The sequence below is a fragment of the Lycorma delicatula genome, chromosome 8, assembly GCF_047948215.1.
Source record: "Lycorma delicatula isolate Av1 chromosome 8, ASM4794821v1, whole genome shotgun sequence".
NCBI classification, from domain to species: domain Eukaryota; kingdom Metazoa; phylum Arthropoda; class Insecta; order Hemiptera; family Fulgoridae; genus Lycorma; species Lycorma delicatula.
Window position 1 is genome coordinate 40497231 of NC_134462.1, and position 23593 is coordinate 40520823.

General features: G+C 26.7%; 1 protein-coding gene across 3 annotated transcripts in view; it reads right to left on the reverse strand.

The window, feature by feature from the left end:
• Positions 1 to 516: 516 nt before the first annotated feature.
• LOC142328627 (ABC transporter G family member 23-like) overlaps positions 517 to 23593 on the reverse strand; it is a 153096-nt gene continuing 130019 nt past the window's right edge. For all 3 annotated transcript variants that reach the window (XM_075372469.1, XM_075372470.1, XM_075372471.1), the window contains 5 exons: positions 21233 to 21303; positions 20326 to 20414; positions 18177 to 18353; positions 9006 to 9092; positions 517 to 4713 (listed from right to left, as the gene is read on the reverse strand). In XM_075372469.1, the coding sequence (XP_075228584.1) occupies positions 4487 to 4713; positions 9006 to 9092; positions 18177 to 18353; positions 20326 to 20414; positions 21233 to 21303 (651 nt within the window). In that variant the 3' untranslated portion in view covers positions 517 to 4486. The remainder of the gene's footprint in view (positions 4714 to 9005; positions 9093 to 18176; positions 18354 to 20325; positions 20415 to 21232; positions 21304 to 23593) is intronic.

Consider the following 23593-nt stretch of genomic DNA (forward strand, 5'->3'; position numbering starts at 1 on the left):
AGCAGAGATTAAAGTTATTATGTATCACACTTAAAAGACCTGATTCAACTTGATTTTGCACTTAAATTGCTGATTTTCATCAGTATATTTCTCTGAGTGGTAATGGTAAGCCATTATATTCCTTATTTTCTCTAATAAGCCTGGTATGGTAAACTTTTCATTCTTTAGGATAAAATCAAGTTAGGACAACTTCTATCTCATATCAGGTCATCTACAACCACTATTTCAGATATAGTGCCTGACACACTTGTACACTCTTGGTCTTTTTTGCTTATGACAACAGAATATGTTGTCTTTAAAAAACAAAGGGAGAACTACTAAAGATGAAACATTCTTGAAAGTGCCTTTTCTACTAAATTGCCTTTTTTACTTTTTCTTCTATTTCATTTTCTAATAGATTGTAATTTATGGATTCTACATAGTGTGCACGTTCATGCGTGCGTGTGTGTACTGTTTGAAAATAGACTTTATTTTGTACATAGGAGTACTTGGTAATTGTATGAAATTAAGAAAATATATGTAATATATTTGGATGTAATTTAGTTACTTTTTATTTGTATAAAAATGTTTATAATATATATCAATAAATATTTTACGTTAACTATTTTACATTCATTTAATTGTTTTTCTTCATGTTCTTCTTCCTTATAATTAATATTATATCTATTATTTTCACAATCTTGTAATTTCATTTATATACAAACACACACACACACACACACACACACACACACACACACACACACACACACACACACACACACACACACACACACACACACACACACACACACACACACACACACACACACACACACACACACACACACACACACACACACACACAAATAGACAGATAACCAACTTAAAACATATGTTAGTAAGTTAAAATAAACAGAATTTTTATTCATTTTAATAGTAATTCTTTTTTAAGTAATTCTTTTGTGGTTATGTATATGAAAGTAATAAGAAATGGATTACTATGATCAATTGTTGTTTACATTATATTTCATTACGTAAATATGACAGCTGTACTCCTATGTATATGTAAATCTATTTGTATTTTTATACTATACAACAAACATCTGTGACTGTGAAAAATACAATAAAGGTGTGTACAGTACAGTCTTAATAATAGAGTACTTTCAAGTTTCTCAACATTTCCATTTCTTATGTATGAAATTTTTTCAAGAAAGAATACTAAAAAATAAATACTTAAAATAAATATTTTTAATAATTTTATATAGCTTTAGTATTCATCTAAAGTTATATTTTAACTATTAGAAGGACAATTTTAATATCTTTAGTTTGTTTTCAGGTCTACACAGTCTGTAGGAAACACTGAAATATTGTTGATGTATGATTAAAATAGTTTAAATTATTTAAGTATAAAAGATTGTGCAAAAAAAGTAATAGAGTCAAAACTAAAAATTAAATCTTTAGTTTCTTTCAAATTTTCCCCTTTGATGTTAGTAGATTTATAGAGAATTAAGAATATCAGAATATAGTAAATTGATTAGTCTTTAAGAGCGGAATCAGTTTGATGGTAAGAAACATCTAAAGCATGTTCAAAAATAAAGTAGTATGAAATATGTGATGGTGAAAGGAAAACATGTAATTCTTGACAATGACTGTATTGTTTTCTGGAACTGACTGGTGACTTATATCATATCAGGTTGTCTACAATCATTATATTTATGGCACAAAGTATATATATATGGTGATCACATTTTTTTTATGATAAATGTTCTTATCAATATTGCCTCAAAATAATTAGATTGCACTGTATACTACCCATTATTATCTATAGAAACTGCTCTAATTCACATGACTAATTTGTCATGTGACCAAAAGTAATTTTATATTACATGAAATTCACCATATTAACAAACGTATTCTGCATAATTAATTAACAAAACATGTAATACAAAGTTTCATATGAATATACACTCAAATTTCTCATTTATAAATAAAATATTCTTAAAAAAATAATAGTAATAATAATATAACATAAAAAATGTTTAATAAACAATTATTCAGTATACATATAGCTATACAGTTTATATGGAGAGTTCTTGAAATTATTACTGCATTAAATTGAAATAAGTAAGCGCATTACAGTTTCTACTTGTAAATTTGAACTTGTAAAATTCAATTAACACTACTGTCTCATGTAATAGCATATGATGGTTTAAACCAATTATATGAGATGATATAAGACCTGGAACTTACAATGTCATCACACGTATCATCATATTGGTTAGAAGTTATAAATGTTTATTCAGAAATAAAAATTAAAAAAATATACTAGAATTGATGACAATAAATGTTACAGTAACATACTGTTATAGTAACAGCTGTTAGAAGATTTTATTCTATTCCTACAACTACTTTTTCATTAAAAGCTTGGTCCTGTTCACTAATTCTGTAAAAAACTGACTGGATTGATTTTTGGAAAAGGGGTTGGGATAGAATTGTTTGAATTAAAAACAATAAAGTTAATTATCAGATAGAAATATATAATATTGTAAAAAATAGTTTAACCAATTTGGTAGGATGCTGATAGAGAAAGAAAAGAAAAGAATGCCTTCTATGGATCTTACAGTGGAAATAGTGGAAGGAAGAAAAATATAGATATAGAAGATACCTAAGATGAATGGTATCTTAGCAGGACAAAGATTGTAACAATGAAAATGCAGAAGCTAGAAAAATATTAAGAAGCATGTAGAGCCACCACTGTATGATGAACAGCAGTGTGGCAGAACAGAAAAATTGCTGAAAGAAATATGTTTCTCTTTAAACAGGATACGTAGTTATTAGGGAGAAAGTACATATTACTTACATAGACTAGTACAATACTTATTACTGAAAAATATTTGTTATAGCTGGATCTGGCTGAAGTGTTCCTTATTAAGTTGGATAATTCCATAAGCAATATAACTTGAGAATAAGCAAATTTGTTCCTTAAAGAACCAGTTCCGGCTGTGAATTAATTTTTATAGGAAAAGCATTTTTTGTTACAGTGTATTTTAAGTTAGTCAACACAAAATTGTTAATCAGTAATATCCTACTCCTTGCAGGTAAAAAGTAGAGAACTTTCAAGGGATTGTGGGTGATTGTCACTCATTGCCTAGCTATGTAAACCTTGTATTTTCTCTTGCAGAAATTGTCATCTCATTCTGAGGTTCCTTGAGGGTAAATTTTCCTTTTTCACCATCCACCACCTAGCCTATCCTTAACCTTGATCTCATCTTTCCTAAATTTGGTTTTATGGATGTAGATCTGATTCCAAAGATCTGTCAGAGGTTATAAAACTAACAAATCTTTGGCGTGTTTGGTTTGGGAAGAAAGAAAAATTTATCTGGATTGTATCTGCAATACGTCTACTTTACGTCTTTACGTCTTGTGGCTGCACAATTGAAAATGTGACATGCCTATCAGTTAAATGTGGGCCTCCTGGTTCATAAAATACAAATATTACTGAAAAATACATCAGCTGGTCTCTCATGAGGTTTTTGTAGCAATGTATGTGTAAAAAAATAAACAAAAAATGCAGACAGATAGAATTATAGTATTTTAAAAATATATTATCTTTTCCAATAACTTTCCAAACAAACTGAATACTTCAAAGTTTTGATTTTATACCTTATAGTAATTTAAAATTACATTTAACACATTGAATCAAATCAATCATTTAATCACTAAAACTATAATGTTTTAGGAATTATAAAATACAGAACAAAAGTTTGGTGATTGTTATAAATAATAAAAAAAAAAAAAACATACATCAGATATATTCTAAATAATTAGCATCATTTTCACTTAAATAGTTAACCTCATTATTACTGTTGTGGTTATTACTTTTTTCTCACAGCATATTTTATCCCTATTTTTATACAATAAAACAATTTTACATTGCAATGTAATGAAATCTGGCCTGATTGGTAACTTTTTAACTTCAAAAGAAACATATAATTAATTTTTTAAAGTTATGTCCATCTGCCTTGGTTGAATAATCTGAAACTACTAGTTAGTAATTTATTGAGATCATTTTCTACTGTGTCTTAATGTCTGGTAACACTTAACACAGATAAAATGTAACCTTCTGTTATCTGGTTTTTATGACTGATTGCAATTTCTATTAATTAAAATTATCCAGTATCTTAGTATAATAACCTCCAATGCCAATCACTGTACTAGTAAGTCGCTCATTAACAAAAATATAAATATGTATTTTAAAACAGTGTATATGTAGTATATGTATAAATATTTTAAAAGATTGTATTAGAAAATATAAATTTATGTACAGGTTAATAATTTTATTAAGAAATTTTTTTACATTAAATTTTATTTTTAAAAAAATTTAATATTAGATAAATATACTAGTCACAGTTTATTGCTAAACATGTATATTTTATCATATTTATGAGCAATTTTTTTAATTTTGAGGTAACAAAAAACAACAACAACAACATTTTTGTTTAAACTATGCTCCTCTTATACCTTTCTTCAATTTTACAATAATAACTGTTGCTACTAGAAAATAACCGATCCAAAATACTTGCGATGCAAATCCTTTATATACAGATGGATGTGTTATGGGCCAATTTCTAGCTGATATTGCTCTGAATGATTCAGTTGAAAGTGTTAATGGTAAAAGCCATCCTACACCTTGTAATAAATAGTGCATACCTTCCATTGGCCAAACCATTCCTAGAAAAAAATAAATTAAAAATAAACATAATTGTATCACTTTTTTTTATATTTTACCGTAATAATTTATTTTTTTATACAATTAAAAGAGGCTGATAGCTAATAACAGTTGCTCATGGATGATAATGAATTTTCTAACATGTGAAAAGTTTCATGCTTGACATGGACTTGAACCCAGAACCCCCTTGATGAAAGACAAAGAAGCTACCATTCTGCTACAGAGATCAATGGTTCTTATAATCAACATAATTGTCATTTTATGCTAGTAATAATCAGTTTATTTTTATAGAACATCTATGATATGTTGGATCAGCCATCCAAATATTGATCTATTCACTGCTGAATCAGCTACTACTTAAAGCCTATATACCAATAAAGGGATTTTCTAGAGTAACAGTTAGGTTTAGGCCACTTCCTTTTATCTTCATAACTTTAACTTATCTTAAAAATTTAAATAATTGATTCTCTAAGATCAGATATGTTTTGTACCGGTACTGAGCATTCCTAATATTCATCTTGACCAAAATGAACATTCTTTTTGCTCAATATCAAAATTTATCTTTCATTAAAAGCTGGTTTATGACACAACAATAAGTGGTTTTGTCAATTTAAATTCTTAATTTTTCACATATATTATGGAATTGAATCTTATTACTAATCAATAATAGAGCTTACCAATTAAAATTTTACACTACAGAATTAATTTACCCCAACCTTATTTTGTTTTGGCTTTATTTATTATATTCTTATCTTATTTATACCTAGAAATATAATTCAACATAACACCTCTTTTTATATTATCATTAAAAAAAAAATGTTTTTTTCTAATTTAATGTAATTTAAATCTATAGAACTTTTAATTGTTCTAAATGTGAATGAGCGATTTGTCTTATAATTTTTAAGTCTTTAGGATGTCTGGTGGATCTTTATAAAACAAGTACTTGAAGATAGCTGTCCCTGTTTATAAAGACAGAATAAACTTATAACTGTTTTACTCTTGGTTTACCAGATAAGATTTGTGGTAATTAAAACCCAACAACAAACTTTCGTACTGAGCAACAGAACTGAAGAATGACTGCTAAATTTTAATAAGTACCACTAGAGACATATTATGTTGACCGTTAACATGGAAAGATAAGCCAATCATTAACTGATACACTACCTTGTCCTTATATTATTTAGAAATCTCCTTCCATTTTCTAGATTGCCATGGATCTTTTTAGATGTTGTTCTTTTTTAGGTTGATTTCATAAGAAAGCTACCTATTGTAATGAATACCATGATTCAACTACTGGAAAATTTTGACATATCTCCGCCTTTCACATCTCTCAGACCCCAAAACAATCGTCAGCGCAAAAGTTTATATATAAACATATACACATTTCACTTTCTTGTGGACACAATAACTACCGTAATTTTACTCCAATCACTTTCAAATTGTTCCTTAAAAATAGCTCATCTCAATATCTCAGTCGAGTTCATTAACGGCCAAAATCGGACTATGGGGGTGAAAATGGGGTGCTTTTTCAAAAAAAAAACAAACAATTGTTATAACTGTCTTATTAAGTAAAATAAAACCTATGTTTTAGTAGACCTAAAACTTATCTAAGTAAAGTTTTTTGATATCACCAACCAAAAACATGGGATTTTAAAAACGAAAAAATTATACCTCCCTTAATAGGCACAGTATAGAATTGATTTAAAGTGGTCTTTAGTCTTCTAATCATTACCTAAAACTTTTGTCTTAAACAATTTTTGATATGATCAACCCTTACAGCAAGGGAAGACTGAAATGTTGCTGGAATTATAAGAAGATGGGGTTTATTGTATGTTAAACATGTGAAACTTTTGTTGTATTGAGTAAATTGAAGTTTTTCTTAATGTGGAAATCTTTTTTATCTGTTACTAAGCACCTGAGAAATCTACCTCCGCCTTCCAGCGTGTCGAAAGGGATTTTTTTTTTTCATTATAGCTATTACTCATTTGTTTATTATTATTCTTAACCATGATTTGCTAAAATTTAAAATACTTTATCTTTCAAAAATATGATTGTTTTTTTATGCAATGAAAGCTTCTTAAATAGTTATTAAATTAAATACTACAATTATGTTAAATTTAATTGATTTTATTATAAAAATAATCATTGAATTATTCATTATAGTCAAAGTTTTTGTAGTCAGTTGTTGTTAGTTTAATGAAATTTTTCATTCCTCTCAAATCTACGTTAATATTTTAATCTTAAAATACTTGCTACATTCTCAATGATCTATTTCATAATCTATACCCAGTTTTACATTTTTACTTTACCAACTACAGCGATACCATGAAAGCAGCTTTAGCTATAACGGGAAGGTATATAGATTAGGTTAAAAAAGAAAATAGAAAAAAATTGGTTCTTTCCGTTTTATGTTTTAAGGAGACATTAAAAAAATATATACTTAACAAATAAATAATTGCAAATAATCTACAAAAAAAAATTGTATTCCAAGGTTTCCAGTCCAAAAAAAAAATTCTTGTCAGTCTTGTGCGTATGTCAGTATGCAACTTTGGACCTTTAACAAGAAATTTTTCTTACAAAAATTTAATTTTTTTTTTATTAAGATCACAAATTACCAAAAACTTTTATTTAATATTCACCACCTTCCCAAAAGAGTGACTTTAATGCTTTTCTTTTTTTTAACTATACCTTGCTTCTGAAAATAAGTTTTTGCATCTAAACTTTCTACCTCAATAAGCCTTCAAATAACTATAAAGTCTTTTGGCCCATTCCCCTCCAATGATCTGTGATAACAAAAAATATTTTTTTTAATTAAATTTTTTTCAAATTTATTTCAAATTTAAATCCATCTCAAAGTTACCAGTTACATTTGAAATGTAAAAATTCTAATGTTAGTCCTTAATATTTAGTATTTCTTAAAAAAAGAATTAGCAAAAAATGTTCACCCCTTTTCTAGAAAGTTAAAACTCTTTTATTTAAAATTATTGTCTCAAAACATATATATATTTTTAAACAATTTAAAAAATCCTGTTTTTTAATTTATCACTACTCGGATTATTTTCTTAAAAATTAATTTTACCCTAATGCTTCCTTGAGTATGGACTTCGATATTCAAGGGAAATTGACTTAAAAAAAGTGTTTTTTTTCAAGTTTCAAATTTTTATTGCTCAAAATGTATTTTGTTAAACAATAAAGTCAGTATCAGTATCAGGGGAGCTTAATATACTCCCCTGATGGGAGAGCTCCCAAATTTAAACAAAAATTGAAAGTCTTTTTTCAATTTCTATTTTAAGTTATTTAAAAATTTTAGTGGGTATTTTCATCATTGGTAAATGGGCCATGAGACTAAATTTACAAAAAGTCATAAACATATTTTTTTGAAATTGTGGTGATGCTAATATACCAATATTAAAGATTTCAGTCATCAGCTTTTTCCATCAGCACTTCTCTCTACAACCTAATAAAGTGACCCTTGTTTCTTAACCTTTTCAGGAACTTGCTTGCATATGTTAATTTCGGTTCCGTTGACTTAAAGCCGCAATTTCATTTATGGTTAATTTTATTTATCACTCAAGATGGTAATATTATTTCATTTAATTAAGCAGTATTATATTTGAGTGGTGCTTTATATACTGGCAATGTATTAAACTATTTTTGATCTATCTGATTACCTTTAGTTTATTCCTTTTAATAACAGAGTTTTTTGATGTTGAAATTGAGTAAACCTACACAATATTTTAAGAATATGTGGGTTTAATAGCTCATAATCATTTTTGTAATTTATAAACTACATTCAATTAAATTTATTAGTTTTGTATTAGATTATATTTTAGATAAAATCATCCATTCTAGTGGTTTTAAGATACTTTTTTACAATAAACGCATTTGTAACGGCGGAAAGGAGAAAAATTTGAAGTAAAAATCTTAATTAAAATCTTTACAATCAAAAGTAGTTCATTGTCATTCTGACTTCATTAGTCTTCTTTAATTGCAGCCTTAATTTCTACATCTTGTGTAGAAATTTCTTTTTTTTATTTCAAACTTGTATTTGATAAAAAAACATATATTTGATATTGGATTTCTTATTTTCTGCACATAATCTGTCATTGCTTGTCTAATTTACTTCTTATATTTTCAATTTAATTTCAAATAAAGTTACAATTTTCTAATATTTATGTTTTTTTTCTAATAATTATCTAATTGAAAAAAATCATAGTCTTTTACTGATGGAGTGAGTAAAAAAAAAAAATATTAATTTATATTTGGTTTTTAAAATAATTGAATGGATACTTACCACTCAATAATACCAATGGAAAAAAACTTCCAAGACCCATTAATGTAGCAGCCATATCAGAATCACATATTACAGCACACATTAAACCTAAAACAAACATATTAATATGATAATAATTTCTTAAAAGAATAAAAAATTAATTAATATCAAGAAATCATACTTATTTTCATTAAAAAGCGGACAAAACACTTGAAAATTTTCAAATTATTATAATCCATTTATGAAATCGAAAAACAAGTTTCATTAATTTAAAATTATAATTTTTATCAATATAAAGTGCTTCTGAAAATGCATTTACATGTATTTTAATTAAAAATTTTATGATAAATAAACTGATTTATGAAAAATGGTGATCCATGAATAGAATTGAACCTAAATACGTGTAACTGAGATATGTTCACATAAAAACCTAGCTGAATTTGTTGCTGTTGTCCAATAAATATTTTTCTTAGTAAAAATTAAATGTTAATCAATTTAAAAATATTTAAGGAATGAATTAATTCAATCTTTTGACTGTAAAATATAAAAAAATTGAGGACATTAGCAACCAAGTAGATAAAAATTACTTAAATCAGAAAATTAAAACAACAAAAAATCCTTTGTTAAAACAATAATATACATTTCAGATAATTTTATTACTTAGAAAATAATTTATCGATCGATAATGGTTGGGAGCTCCTCATGAATACATTTTGACTAGTTTTGATTTAAATGATTTCACTTAGAATTCACTACAAATTTACTAGTCATTCATTTATTTATTTTTCTCACGTTATGACAGGCTGACACATAAAAAAACATGAACTACTTGATAGCAACGAGAGATAAATTTTCTTATGCATGAAATATGCTAAGCCTAACCAAGATTTGAACTTAGAACATACTATATGAAAGGCAGAGAAGTTGCCCTCCACTATGCAAGTAGGCAGAGTTAAGTACAGCAAAGATAATCAAAATTTATATTTTAATTTTGCATCAGACACAAAATGGAAATGTACAGTTAGAATGAAAGTAAAGAATTTTTATAAGAAACCTATTCTGATATAAAACGCACTAAGATATATGAAAGAAAATGAATAATTAATAAAAATAGATATACAACATCATCATTATAAAAAATAAATGTGGTAATGAAACCCTCATATAAAACAAAAACTAAAAATTCAGGCTAAGTTTTTAATTCATTACCTACTTATGATAAAATAAATAAGAATAACATATGCTTTATGAATGTCTCATATCTAGGTAGAAAAAAAACTTTAAGCTCTACAATTTGTATCCAAAACTTTTATTTTATGTATTTATATGATATACAAGGAGTTATGATATTTATTTTTTTTAAATGTATTTTTATAGTGTTCATGCTTATGGACATCAGATAGTGATCTGATAGCCCATTTAAATATTTTTAACAAATTCAGATTTTTAAGGGAGCCCCAAGAGATGACATATTTTATACGAGAATATATTTATAATAAAGAATAGCAGTGAGCAGGCCCATTAACGAAAGCTGATATAGAAATAAACAGACATAAATTAGTGTGTAAAGGACTTTACCTATCTTGGAAGCAGAGTTATGTCAGATGGGCGGAGCTTGATGACATTGTTGGCAAAATAAAACAGGCAAAATTAGCATTCAATAAGAAGATTTAGATATTTCTCTCAAACAATATAAACAAAAAATTGAGAAAGCATTTGATGAAGACATTCATATGGAGTGTTTTCCTATATGGCAGTGAAGTATGGACCAACCATAGTGGCAAAAGGAAAAAGGAGAACAGATGCATTTGAGCTATGGTGCTTACGATGGATGTTGAAGATTACATGGAAAGAAAAAATAATCACTAAAGATGTGTAACAAAGAAATGATGAGGTGCAATATTTACAGAACTTATTAAAGACATGGTGAGACATGTGGATAGGACATGTATTATGTCATAACAGTTTGTTACACATCACATAGTACAGGGCTCAGTTGAAGGAAGCAATGCAAGAGGAAAACCAAGACTAGAGTATATTGAACAAATTGTACAGGATGTTGGGTGTAAAATGTACGTGCAATCTAAGAGATTAGCACAAGATAAAACTGCCTGGAGAAGGAAGATTACTGAAAACCAATTTAGGATTGATTACTACAACAAGAAGAAAAATATTTAATAATGATGACATGTTTAGTATTTTACTAAAGCACTTAAGAACAAAACAGTACTGTTTAATTTAGTTACAAATTAAATCAATTTGATCATCTCTTAAGATCTTGTCATCTAATAAAACACCCAGAAATTTCACTTTGTACTATAATACTAGCACCATTGTATGTGTAGAGAACTTAAAGAAGTGAAAACAGCTTTTTCATAATTATATACAAGCTGTTTTAACATAATTATTGTAATTCACAACTGAACTGATAAATAGATTAATTCAAATGAATAACAACTTTTCAGTTGTTAAATGGTCATCATTTCCTTGAATTTTATTATCAAACTAATTCATTTTCATGTATATAACTATAATAATATAAATTGATATTTTATAAACAATAGCATTAACTTTATTAAAAGAAGTTTTTGGTTATTTATTTATTTATTTTCTTTTAATTTATGATTTGTACAGTAGTGAAATTAGTTAGCTAGAAGTGAACTTAAACATTATTACTTAATGTAATAATATTTGTTATTTTAACAATATTTTGTTAAAAAATAAAAATGTTCTGAAATTAGTAAAGAATGCTTATAATATTTGTAATTTAATTCAGATTATAATAAAACTTTTATACTGAAACAAAACAAATGTAAAGGTAGTACTTCCTATAATGGTAGTAATCTCTTAAATACAATATATTATATGGCAATTATAGATCTAAAATATTTCAAAGAAATATGATGTTGTTAAAGTAATAATTACGTACTTTTGAATTGTGTGTATGGGTGTTGTGTATATATATATATATATACATAAAATATTTTTGACTTATTTTCTAATGTACCTCTTCCCAGATTCAAAAAACTGTTAGTCAATGACTTCTGTTACAATCACACTACAAAATTCAGAATAATGTTCATATATCTGTACCTATAAAGCAACTTGTCCTGACTGACTGACTGATTCATCAATGCCCAGCAAAGACTAGTGAAGATAAATTAATTAACATTTGTAATTTGGTGAAAGTACACAGTAAAAAAGGATTTTTTAAATTTCGAGTTGAACAGGTTAAAATGGAGTAACAATGAAATTTACTATTTTTTTTTTTTAATTTCTCTGTAACAAATGAAGATATCAACTTGATTTTTGGTGTGTAAGCTTCACGTGAATATTTAAAAACCAATTTCTAGAGTTTTGACCTTGATAGAGGTGAAAAAACATCATTTAAAAAATGTAGAACAATGATTACAAACTAATATCTAAAAACCATTTTTAGTTTTTTTTTTTTATTTCAGTTTTTTAAGGGATGTGACAGTGTATGGTGTGGCAGCCCAACCAACACAGCCACTGTTACTGTATGTGTGACATGATTGGCTGCAGTTGCCTCCAGTTAATTTGAGTAAAAAATATAAAATTAAAAAAATGAGAAAAAGTACAGTCATCTACTAACTAGTGTTTGTCAAGTAACACTAAGAACCAGGCATAGTACATTTTACCCATATAAAGGGAGGATAACCAGCAATAAGTAATATTTTCAAGATGGAAGCAGACTATTTTGAAACTTTAATTCTTTAGATCACTCAAAGTTTTGGATCTTGTACTGACCAAACTGTTGCTCTGAAGAAGAAATTACAATACGCTGATATTTTTTTAAATAAATTAAACAAGTTTTAATCTTTATTTATCATTGTTACCCTCATCAGCATAAGTTTAATGAACATCGAGGGGTCCAGGGGGCAGAGACCCCTGGCTAAATGAGACCTGCTAAATTCCCCTGACCATGACAGGAAATGCAAGTAACCTTATAGCACAGGCGAAGCCATGATAAATGATGCTAGCACTTATATGTAAAATAAATAAGTTTGCAATTAAAAAAATATTGCAGGCCACAGCGGGGAACACTAGTTGTTTTATATATGAATTCTATGCATAGATTAATACATACTTCTATTGCATTAATCTATGCAGAACTAAAATAACTATTTTATTTATTTTTAACTAATATACACGGTCCATAATCTTTATCCAAGTTGTTCAATAAAATGGAAGCAGTAAGCAAGTTCAACAAATTTTATATTAGAATGAGTCCTTTCTTTATTGGCTTTGAATTCAAAAAGCAGCCATTTAGTGTTATAATTTAATAGGTATTTAGAAAATTCTGTTTCTCACTCCATGCTATAAATAATAGGTGTGAGATGTCCAGTGCAATTTTTAAGCACACTTAGTTTTTATGCTCTGTAATCATCAGAAACTCAGAATCATTTCTTAGAACAGTCCCAAATTGTTAACTACATTCAGATTGGCTGATGCATCTGTACATTCGGAATTTTCAAAGACCTTTATTTTCAATAGTTCTCGTGAATCATTTATTTTGAAAAAAAGGACTTTATCACAGAGAAAACAAACCTCTTTTTAATCAATTTTGTGTTGATGTTGTATAAAAATGGAGTAACCTTTTCGCAAAAATCATTCTCGAATATTCATACTACGAATATTGCATTATTAAGCAAATGAATATTCTAATGGAATCAAACTTAGTCAAAATTTCTTGATACCGGAAATTTGGTTCAGCGAGAGTGCCACAGACCCTATAATTTTAGAACTTTATACTGTACATTTATAGAATTTTACACATGGTGAAAAGTGCAAGAACTGGTTTTTGTTCAAATTTAGAAATAATCAAAACAGATCATTTAAGTTTGACACTAATTCTACGGTTTTAAAGATAACTTGGAAATGTTTTAAGCACTTACAGAAATGATCCTTTTAACAGTTAAGTGTTTAATTATCACATTTGTATAACCATGATTTAATCTTTTTTTATAAACAGTGTTTTTGTGTAAAGGATTTGCAACTTATGTATCAAAAAACTGTTAATTTAAATGTTCGAAACTTGAATAAATCAAGTTTACTTTTTAATACTGACTAATTACTTTTTTGTGGTTTATTTATAGATATGTTTTTGGAGAAATGGAAGTACCACTAACCCATTATGCTTGAAATATAATATTTAACTCATGGTCACCGACAAAATTTAAAGGTAAACATTATATTTCTATTATAAATATTTAATCATAAAATTAATGATTAGTTAATGGTTATATAGAGTTAACTTGCTTAGGTTATATTCTTAATGATAAGCAAAATTGTTATGACCATGTTATATTAAGCAACTTGTATATAATTATAAGTAGATATGAAGGAACTAGGCTTTTAGAATTTTTTCTAAGTACCAGAGTAAACTAGTACTTATGAACATCATTTTTAGAAAATGTAAAAGATGATCCACACTGTTTGGGTCATAAGATTTAGAAGATATCAATCAGATAAGACAATTTAATGAAATTTGCTGTGTTTTTTGTTCATGATTGTTGGTGATACTAATAATATAAAATTATATTAATCTATAATTTTTTGTAACAATAAACTAAGCCAAAGATGTAAAATAAATATAAATAATTTACTTCAAAAATGTTCTCAATTATCTTTGTTATCATTTTAGCAATTTCTAAAGTTGGAACTGAAAACATTTTAAAGGTATTAAAAATGTCTATTATAAAAGTTTGGCTTAAAGATTTATACTTTAAAATTATTATATAATGGGTATGTTCTGATTTTAAAAAACGTACAAACTGTAAAACCTATACAGAATCTGAAATCATTAACGTCCACATTTCAGTTTTGACAAAAAAGTACATCCTGACCCCCCCCCCCCAAAGGGAAAAACACCCGCCTTGTGATGATCCCAGTCGCCAATAAAAGCCCTCTGATCCTAGCACTAATTGTTTTTCAATTAATATTATACAGATCCAGTGATGAATAAATTAAGTGTAATTAAGTGAAGTTATATAAATTGTTTATAGATATTAAGAAAAATAAAGCAGTAAGCTACTGCACATTTTACACAAATTTAAATAATACATGCATGAACTTTACAAAAATTAAAATAAACACAACACTTTAGAAAAGTAAAGCGGTTGAACATCATCATCCAAATCAGTAAATTCTGAATTTCCACTGCCCTCACTTTTACCACTATCATCTTCCAAAGAAATTTGGAAAGCTTCTGTAGTATTGTCAATTACGGTCTGCTCTCTAATGTCCTCATCTTCATTTTTTTCTACTTTTTCACAATAAAGTTTCTAATGCGATGCATCTATTTTAGATAATTTATCTTCGGCAATCCATTGAACATCATTAAAGTCAAAATTGTGGTTTCCAATGAATTGTTTTACTTCAGACCAAACCATTTCAGTAGCGTTTAAGTCTGGCTGGTACAAGGGTAGTCGTAACATTTATATCTGTTTTTCTTGACAAGTTCATCAAACATAAACACTGTATTTTTTTTTGTTCCTTTTAATTATCTCATATAGTTAAGGTTTCAATATAATAGATGAGAATGGAATGCAATAATTTTGTAACCAGTTCTGCATTTCTTGCTTTCTAGAATTGGATGGGTCATTTTTCTTGCAATGTTCTGATAGGATGCATTGTCTAAAATTATTAAGAAATTTTCAGAAGATTTTTTTATTAATTTTTCTTCAGCCCAGTTTAAGTATTCATATTTACATTCATAGTAATGGTAGTCACCATTTGTTGCACTTGCTTTCCAGGTTAATAATGTGTTCAGAATAGATTCCATTTCATCCCCAGAATCTAAAACAATCAATCTACTGCCTTTAAAAATTGGAGTAAGAAGTCCTCCCGCCTGAAGCATTCCTCCATGATTTCTTTAGTATGACATGACAAAATACATGTTTCATCAAGGTATACAATTGGTCTGTTTTTGGTTCTGAATTTTTTTATTGCATTTACGTACTGTATTCGTTTAATCCTAATGTCATGAATTTCAATAACAAGTTTCCTATTGTTATCAGTTTTTCCCCCATTTGAAACCCAATTGTTGTAGTACTCTTCTTAGGCTTCTTTTACTTCCTCAGAATCCTTTTGAATCTTTCAGACGTACCAACAATTTTGGAATGATGGGCAACTGTTTTTCTTTGAGATGAAATTTGTTTATGGTCTTTCTATGTATATGTTGAAATCATCTAGGCCTGTTACCTGTTTGTCACGGATTTTATATTTTCTTGGTGTACTGAAAGAAGTAGAAGCCTCTGATAGGTTTTCTTGTAATTTTTTTAATAACTACTTTTTCTGTTTCGTTACTCTTTGAACTTGGGATCATGATATTTTACATGCAGCTACTGTTCTTTCTTCACGCTTTTGAATTGGAATACTATGCTTGTCATTATTTCCCAACTTTCCAAATTTACTTGCTTCTTCTTTCATGAATTTGTACACATTATTGATTAACTCCTGAACTCGCTTAATTTTTTACAAGTCACAAAGATTTAAGTTCATTCATCCTGCTTGCTACTATGGATCAATTAAAAATTTAATCTTTACTATATACGCATGACTATAAATCAAGAAAAGCATAATGTGGAGAAACACACTTAACAATGAAGAAAAATGACTGAATATTATTACAACCCAAAGCTTTCAACATTAATATAACTTATAAATAGAATAAATATAATATTTGTTTTTATTTTGTGTATGATACTTGCTATCAATGTATGTCCTTACTGTTAGCTTATTAGAATGATTCATTTATTACAATAACTTATATTTACAAAATTGTTTTATTTAAAAGGAACTGTTGAGTTTACATTTATGAGTTTTGTCAATGTATTTACCATTTGTAATATTTAATCACTGGACCATAAATTATCATAATTTAGATTTAAAAACAGCTATAACATTTTCAAACAATAATTACAATTAGTATTATAATATAAATTATTAAATTATACTTTACATTGATTTGGGATAAAATTTTTTTGTTAAATAAGATTTACTTTTAATGTAAATTGTAAAATGATTGAGATTGAATCATGAACATATTTAGTTTTTCATTCTGTAAACACTGATATGAGAAATGTTTGTATAACCACCGATATACAGTATATTAGCTGCTTAACATGCTTCAGATTTCATGCCTTTTTAATGGTTAACGGATATTTCAATAGTAACTTTTTAATGGTTAACGGTTTTTAATGGTAACGGATATTCCATGCCTAGATTTTAATGGTAAATATAGGATATAGAAAAGTAAAGAGAAAATTTTGAGGTAATGAAACCAAAACATATTATGAGTACCAGAGGTACAAACAAAATTGATCTTTGGGAGAGAGGAAAGGGTTAATAGATAGATGGCTGTAGTATGTAGATAGACTATATTAAGTTGAAAAACATAAAAAAGAAATTAAATTCATAATACAATTCTATCAAATTCTGATCTTTAAATAGAGGCTTGTTTGCAATAATCACCATCTTATTTTTTCATCCAAAACCTTACCTGATAATTTTTATCTTTTGAGTAGCCGCTCTATGTATTCCTGTCACTTGGTCATCAAAAGATATGTTGTTTCATTTTAGGTGATTTTACCAAGATTTTCTAACATTTTAGGGCAAGTAGTTTAGTTTAAGATTGAAATTATTTAAATTTTTACTGGTTAAATATATAAGTCTTAAAATTTGTAATTATATATATTTTTGTTTAAACAAGTAGATAAAAAATATTTATGGTCAGAAGGATTAGGTCATTTTTAAAAAATTTTTATTAAGATAATTGTTAAGAAGAAGAAGGGGTAAATTTTAAGTTAAAGGAAATGTTGGAGAAGTTCAGCAGTATTGTACCAACATCTTTCTTTTATAAATATCTTTTAAATTTATAAATTAGTATCATTAAAAGATTATTATAATTTGAAAATTTTAATTCAAATGCTGCTGTATATTCTTGATTATTACATCACCTATGAATATAATTTGTGAATTTATTCTTAATATTATTAATACTAATACAAGAAATTATCATTTATTGGGTAGCTAACAGTATAACCTACCATTTTGTTTAGTTTTATTTATGTTAAACTTATTATTATTGTGTTGTTTTTATATCTAAAAATTTGAACTTATTTTTTAAATAAGAAATAACTGTATAAATAAATAATTATTTTTACTTACCATATGCCATTCCGTTCATTCCAATTAATGTTAATAAACCACTGATTAGAGTCACACTTCCTACCATTGGGTTATCAAATAAAACAAATAAGATTATCATCATTGATATTGTCTGTATTATCAAAACAATTGATGCAACGAAAACATGAGCAATTATCAATTCATATACTGTTATACCTGTAAAGTAATAAAAAATGTTATTTTTCCAGTTTTTATTAAACAGAAAAGAAGTAAAGTAATTAAATCATTCACTACACAAATAAATATGCATCAGTTAATTATATATAGCATGCAACATTTTCTGAAATATTATCAAATAATGCACAAGGACCAGGTTCATTAAAAGATTTATTACAAAAATTTGGCAAAATTTATAATTTGCTCATATTTTTCTTAACAGTATATCAAGGATAAAATAACTGGAGATAAGTAGTTTGAGATCTGGCAAAATCAGTTATATTTTAATATTACAGCTTCGGCTACTGCTGACCAGCTACTATTCAGTTATTAAATTGTAAAATAAAGAATATCCTTGCTTGGTGATTCAGAGAAATAATGAACCACAAATTTAATCACTATACTAATAATTACCTTCCTATGAGCCAGAATGAACAAAGCTACACCAAATATCAAGTAGCTCATGGAATAAGTCTCTGACCTCTGTGATAGAAAGGTAATATGTATTACCCTCTACCAACACATTTGGCTTTGGACAGCACTAAAATAGCATTTTATAAACACTAAAATATTTTATAAATTAAATATTATATTAATTTATTACTATTTTTATTAAAACTAAAATATTTCCATAATGTATTCATACACACAATGTTTAAGTTTATTTAGGGAATTAATCAACTTAAAAAAATTATACAAATCAATCAATCCCTAACAAAAAAATACTTGGCTTGCAGTCATGTACCACTATGTTCTGGATATCAAACATATAATTGAAAGATAAGCAGAGTATTGAAGTGGACTGGAAGGTTAACTTTGTGTTTAGATATGACATTGCTGAGCACATGTTAATGATTAGCTGTGTAAAATAATTTCTTGAACCAATATTAATAACTAGCCATATAGTGCAGCCAAGTCCCCCCAAAAGGAAAAAGTATCATCACCAAATATTTCTGGTGTAAATTTCTTGAAGTTTAAATCAAGGGCAAAGTAATGTTATCCAGTCAGAATGTTGGCATTCATGAAATGTGTTTGAGGAGGAATAGAAAGACAATCTGACCATTGACAGTTGAAGTTTTTTAAACGGTAAATTTTAGATACTCATTATGGGTTTCACCAGCAATATTCCATAACAATACGCTGATGGCTGGACTGTTTGAAATGCTAGTATGTTTTTTGTAAAATTTAGTAAAACAATTTGTAATTATTCAGTTGTGTTTAATCTGTGACTGAAATTATTGCAAATGCAGTAAATATTACATTGACCAGACCAGTCTACATTCAGCTGTATATACAAAGAACATGTGTTATATAAAACAGCAAATAGTTTATGGCAGGTTATCTTCTACAATAAAAAAGGAAAATTAAATTAACTAAACCATAATAATTTTATATATAAGAAATACATTAAGAAAAACTCAATTCTACATAACATATGCACAACAACAGTTCTACATAACAATATGAAATTTGTAAAATGAACAGAATTTGAAAAAAAAGACATGTCAAATGGGCTAACATAACAAATATCAAATGTAATATTTCACCTCTTCTTTAATAAGTATTTTAACAAACTTAAATTTGGTATAAAATGAAGCCATTAGAAATGAAACAAATCAATAAGGCTTCAAAAAAAATTTGGAAACAATTTTTCACTTAAAAAGCAAGTCATGTAACATTTTTTTTTTCAATTGTTTTCCGAGTTTTGTTGTGCACATCATTAAACTATAAATTATTTGCAACATAATTAATTTATTCTTCAGTTTGCAATTTTAAAAATGTTACATCATCATTTTAATAGTTTGTCATTTATGAACCTATCTATAGTATGCAGACTTTGTCGTTAAAAACGACTTCTACTTTGTATCTATAAGTTACATTAGTTATTTATACTGTTCAGCAATTTTAATTTTAACCTTGGATGTATAATATTTGATTATTATAATGGTAAGTTTAATTAATTATTATTTACCTGCAATTCTACTTCTTTCTAAAAGACCTGATCGTTTTTCCATTAATATTGCACCAACAGTAAACATCATTGGTAGATAGAATTCAAACCTGCATTTATAGAAACAGAAATAATTAGTAGTTGTAAGTTTTTTCATATATAAAAATATTTTGAGGTAGATTCAAATTTAAAAATTGGTGCCAAATTAATATTAATAAATTTTAACTTCCTAAGCTTTAATTTAGGAACTAAAACATTACATTTATATTTTAGACTCATTTTTATTTTTTTAAAACTTACTTTGTTACATTTTTTATTTTATTATATAAAAAAATTGACACAAAAAAATTCTGTCTGAAAAAATACATTTGTAAGAAATGTATGATTGCCAAGAAATTTACATCTTAATAAAACTTAAGTAAAAGAATTCATAAAAACATAATGTGCCTAACATATATGACCTACAACTTTTTGGAATGTGAGCATATGTTTTATTTCTTACATCAAGTTTAAATACACACATTCATAAAGAATCTATGAACCAAAACATTTTTTAAATTGATTTTAAAATTATTTTTGATTCTGTTATATATTTAGCTCACTTACCTTACCACCTTTATTGAAACGTTTTATGAAAGTATACAAAACTTCAATGAAGTTTATGAAAACATAAAACACCAAAATTGTCATACTATATTTAGTTGTGAAATAATTTTTTTTTTAAACATATGTTTTATATTTAGTTTTCTTAAAGTTTTATATTAAAATTTTATGAATATCAGAATGTGATCAGGTTACATATCACTTTGTAATATGAACCTAGTCCTAAACAATCATTACAACAAATAAACAAAAAATATCTCCCACAAATTTTTCATTTTATTTTCAGTTATATTCCTAAAGAAATGAATTTGTTTATTTTACTTACAATCCAATTATAGCTGGAGCAGCAAAATGAACAAAGATGGCATTATTATTACCAAATATGGCTTTATGCATCTGAAAAATAAAATTTAATGAAAGTTTTATTTTTATTTTTTATGTATATACAAATTTTTTTAATCATCTAATCTTATTACAATTCCATTACAATAATTAATTTATGGATAATTGGAGCTTTTTTATTTTTGCTACATTTTTGTCTAAAACACCTAGTATTGATATTAATTTATAATTTTAAGCTTTAATAATAATAAACTAAACCAATGGTTACAAAGATGATTGAAAACATTTTGAAGTAATTTAAAAAATTATATAATTTTATATATACTAATTATATATAATATAATATTATATATAATATAAATTGGTTAGCATTGTTTATAAAACAATCTGGTTTATATAATTTGTTTGGTTATAAAAGTTCACAATTTTTAATTTGTACCTTGTCTCTAATTTTATGTGTATAATAATGATTGTTTATGTGTATTTACTAATTGTGTTTGTGTTTTACACGTAAACAATTATTGAAAATTAAAGCTGTTGACTTTTCCTTGATTCAAGTGAATCCAAGTATTGTGATTTATGCTGATGGATCTAAAAAAAGCAGGATTATTCAGTCGATATTCATTACTGGTCAAAGAGTTTATCTTTTGTCTACATGACTAAACCAATGTAGTAATATAGCTCTTATTGTTTCTTATAATGCCATGGACAGTTAACCCCATATTCCTGTTTGATGCTATTTGCTATTTAGTAAACAGATAACTAGTGCTATTTGACATATTTTGTACACATCTAATACTTTTGAATATGTCTTTGTTCTTAGAATTAATAACAAAACTAAAATCAAGCACTTTCTTCTGGATCCAAGACATATAAAAATCTCATGCAATTAACAAATAATCTGAATTATTCTTCAAGAAAGATTATACTCGACTGACCTTCATGGAGTATTTGATCAATTCTGTTTATACATGTTGTGAGTATATTTTCCATAATCAGTCAGGATGGGTGTACACAATATTCCATTGATTACAAGGAATTGTTTCAAATTACCAATAGTTGCTTGGATTTTACAATCTAAAGTACTTAATAACAATGCAAGAAAGTAATTTTATATACTTATAACGGAAAACCCCATTATTCAAAATTTGATTTAATACTTGTGAGGTGATTGGGTGTACTATGAGTTACATTTGGAATCAAAGTATTTTCATTGTATTAAGCAAATAATAACGTAGTAAAACAGCAATTAATGCATACATACGTGATTTTAATTTTTACAAGTATTTCAAACACAATTTATTAGTTTCCTTATCTTTTATTTCATATTCCATATTCCCTTGCACAACATTATTCATCCATTTTTCTCCAGCTTTCCATTTAAAATTTTACCACAAAATATACTAGTTAGTATATTTAAAATAAATCTGATAATATTATTTTTTACCAAAAAATTGAAAAAATCTATTCTAACATTAAATTTAGAACATTTTTTAAGTGATTTGTGGTTTTATTCTTTCTGACAATGCTGATTGAATTAGTTCAAATTGCATAACTATAAATCTCTCAATGAACACTTCAGTAAATCTCTTCTTTGTCTTTCAATATACTTTCTAAAAATACCACAACACAGTTCAAACACTGTTTTCTTAAAAATAAGTAATTTTCAAAAGTTCATAAGGTTATACATATATCTGAAATATGCTATTATATACCAACTATAGTAGCGTACAGATTAATCTGTGGAGAGGGAATTTTTTGTTTATTTCTATGTTGTGGCTACACTGCATTACATTCTTTTGGTAGTCTTGTAATGTGAAATAATTGTTCTTTGGTTATTTAGCAATTTTAATGTTATAATTAGTGTTTTATGAAAATTTATTTCATATTTTATTGCAAAATTATATTTTTGTATTTTTTGTTCTTTGTCGTGAGTATATGGACTTAAACTGCAAGAAAGCAAAAAAATTATTTCTCTTTCTGAGCACACCAGTATAATACAACAAACAGCTTCTGAGTGTGGTGTTGGACTCGGGACAATGAACGCTTTTTAAAGACAATTTAAAGAAACGTTCCTTTTCACCTAAGACAAGGAAAATGTAACCATAAAAGAAAAACTACTCCAAAACAGGTTCGGTTATTATTAAGAAAAAGTAAACTTCATCCAAAATTATCAGCTGTGAACTTAAATCAAGAATTACCAGTCAGTGGAACAGATTTACACATACCAACTGTTAGATGCTGACTTCTTGCAGCTGGATAGAAAGCTTGTTAGCCAGCTAAAAATCAGCTTTTAACCTCAGCAATATGAAAAAAAACACTCTTGTGGGCCAAAGCATATGCT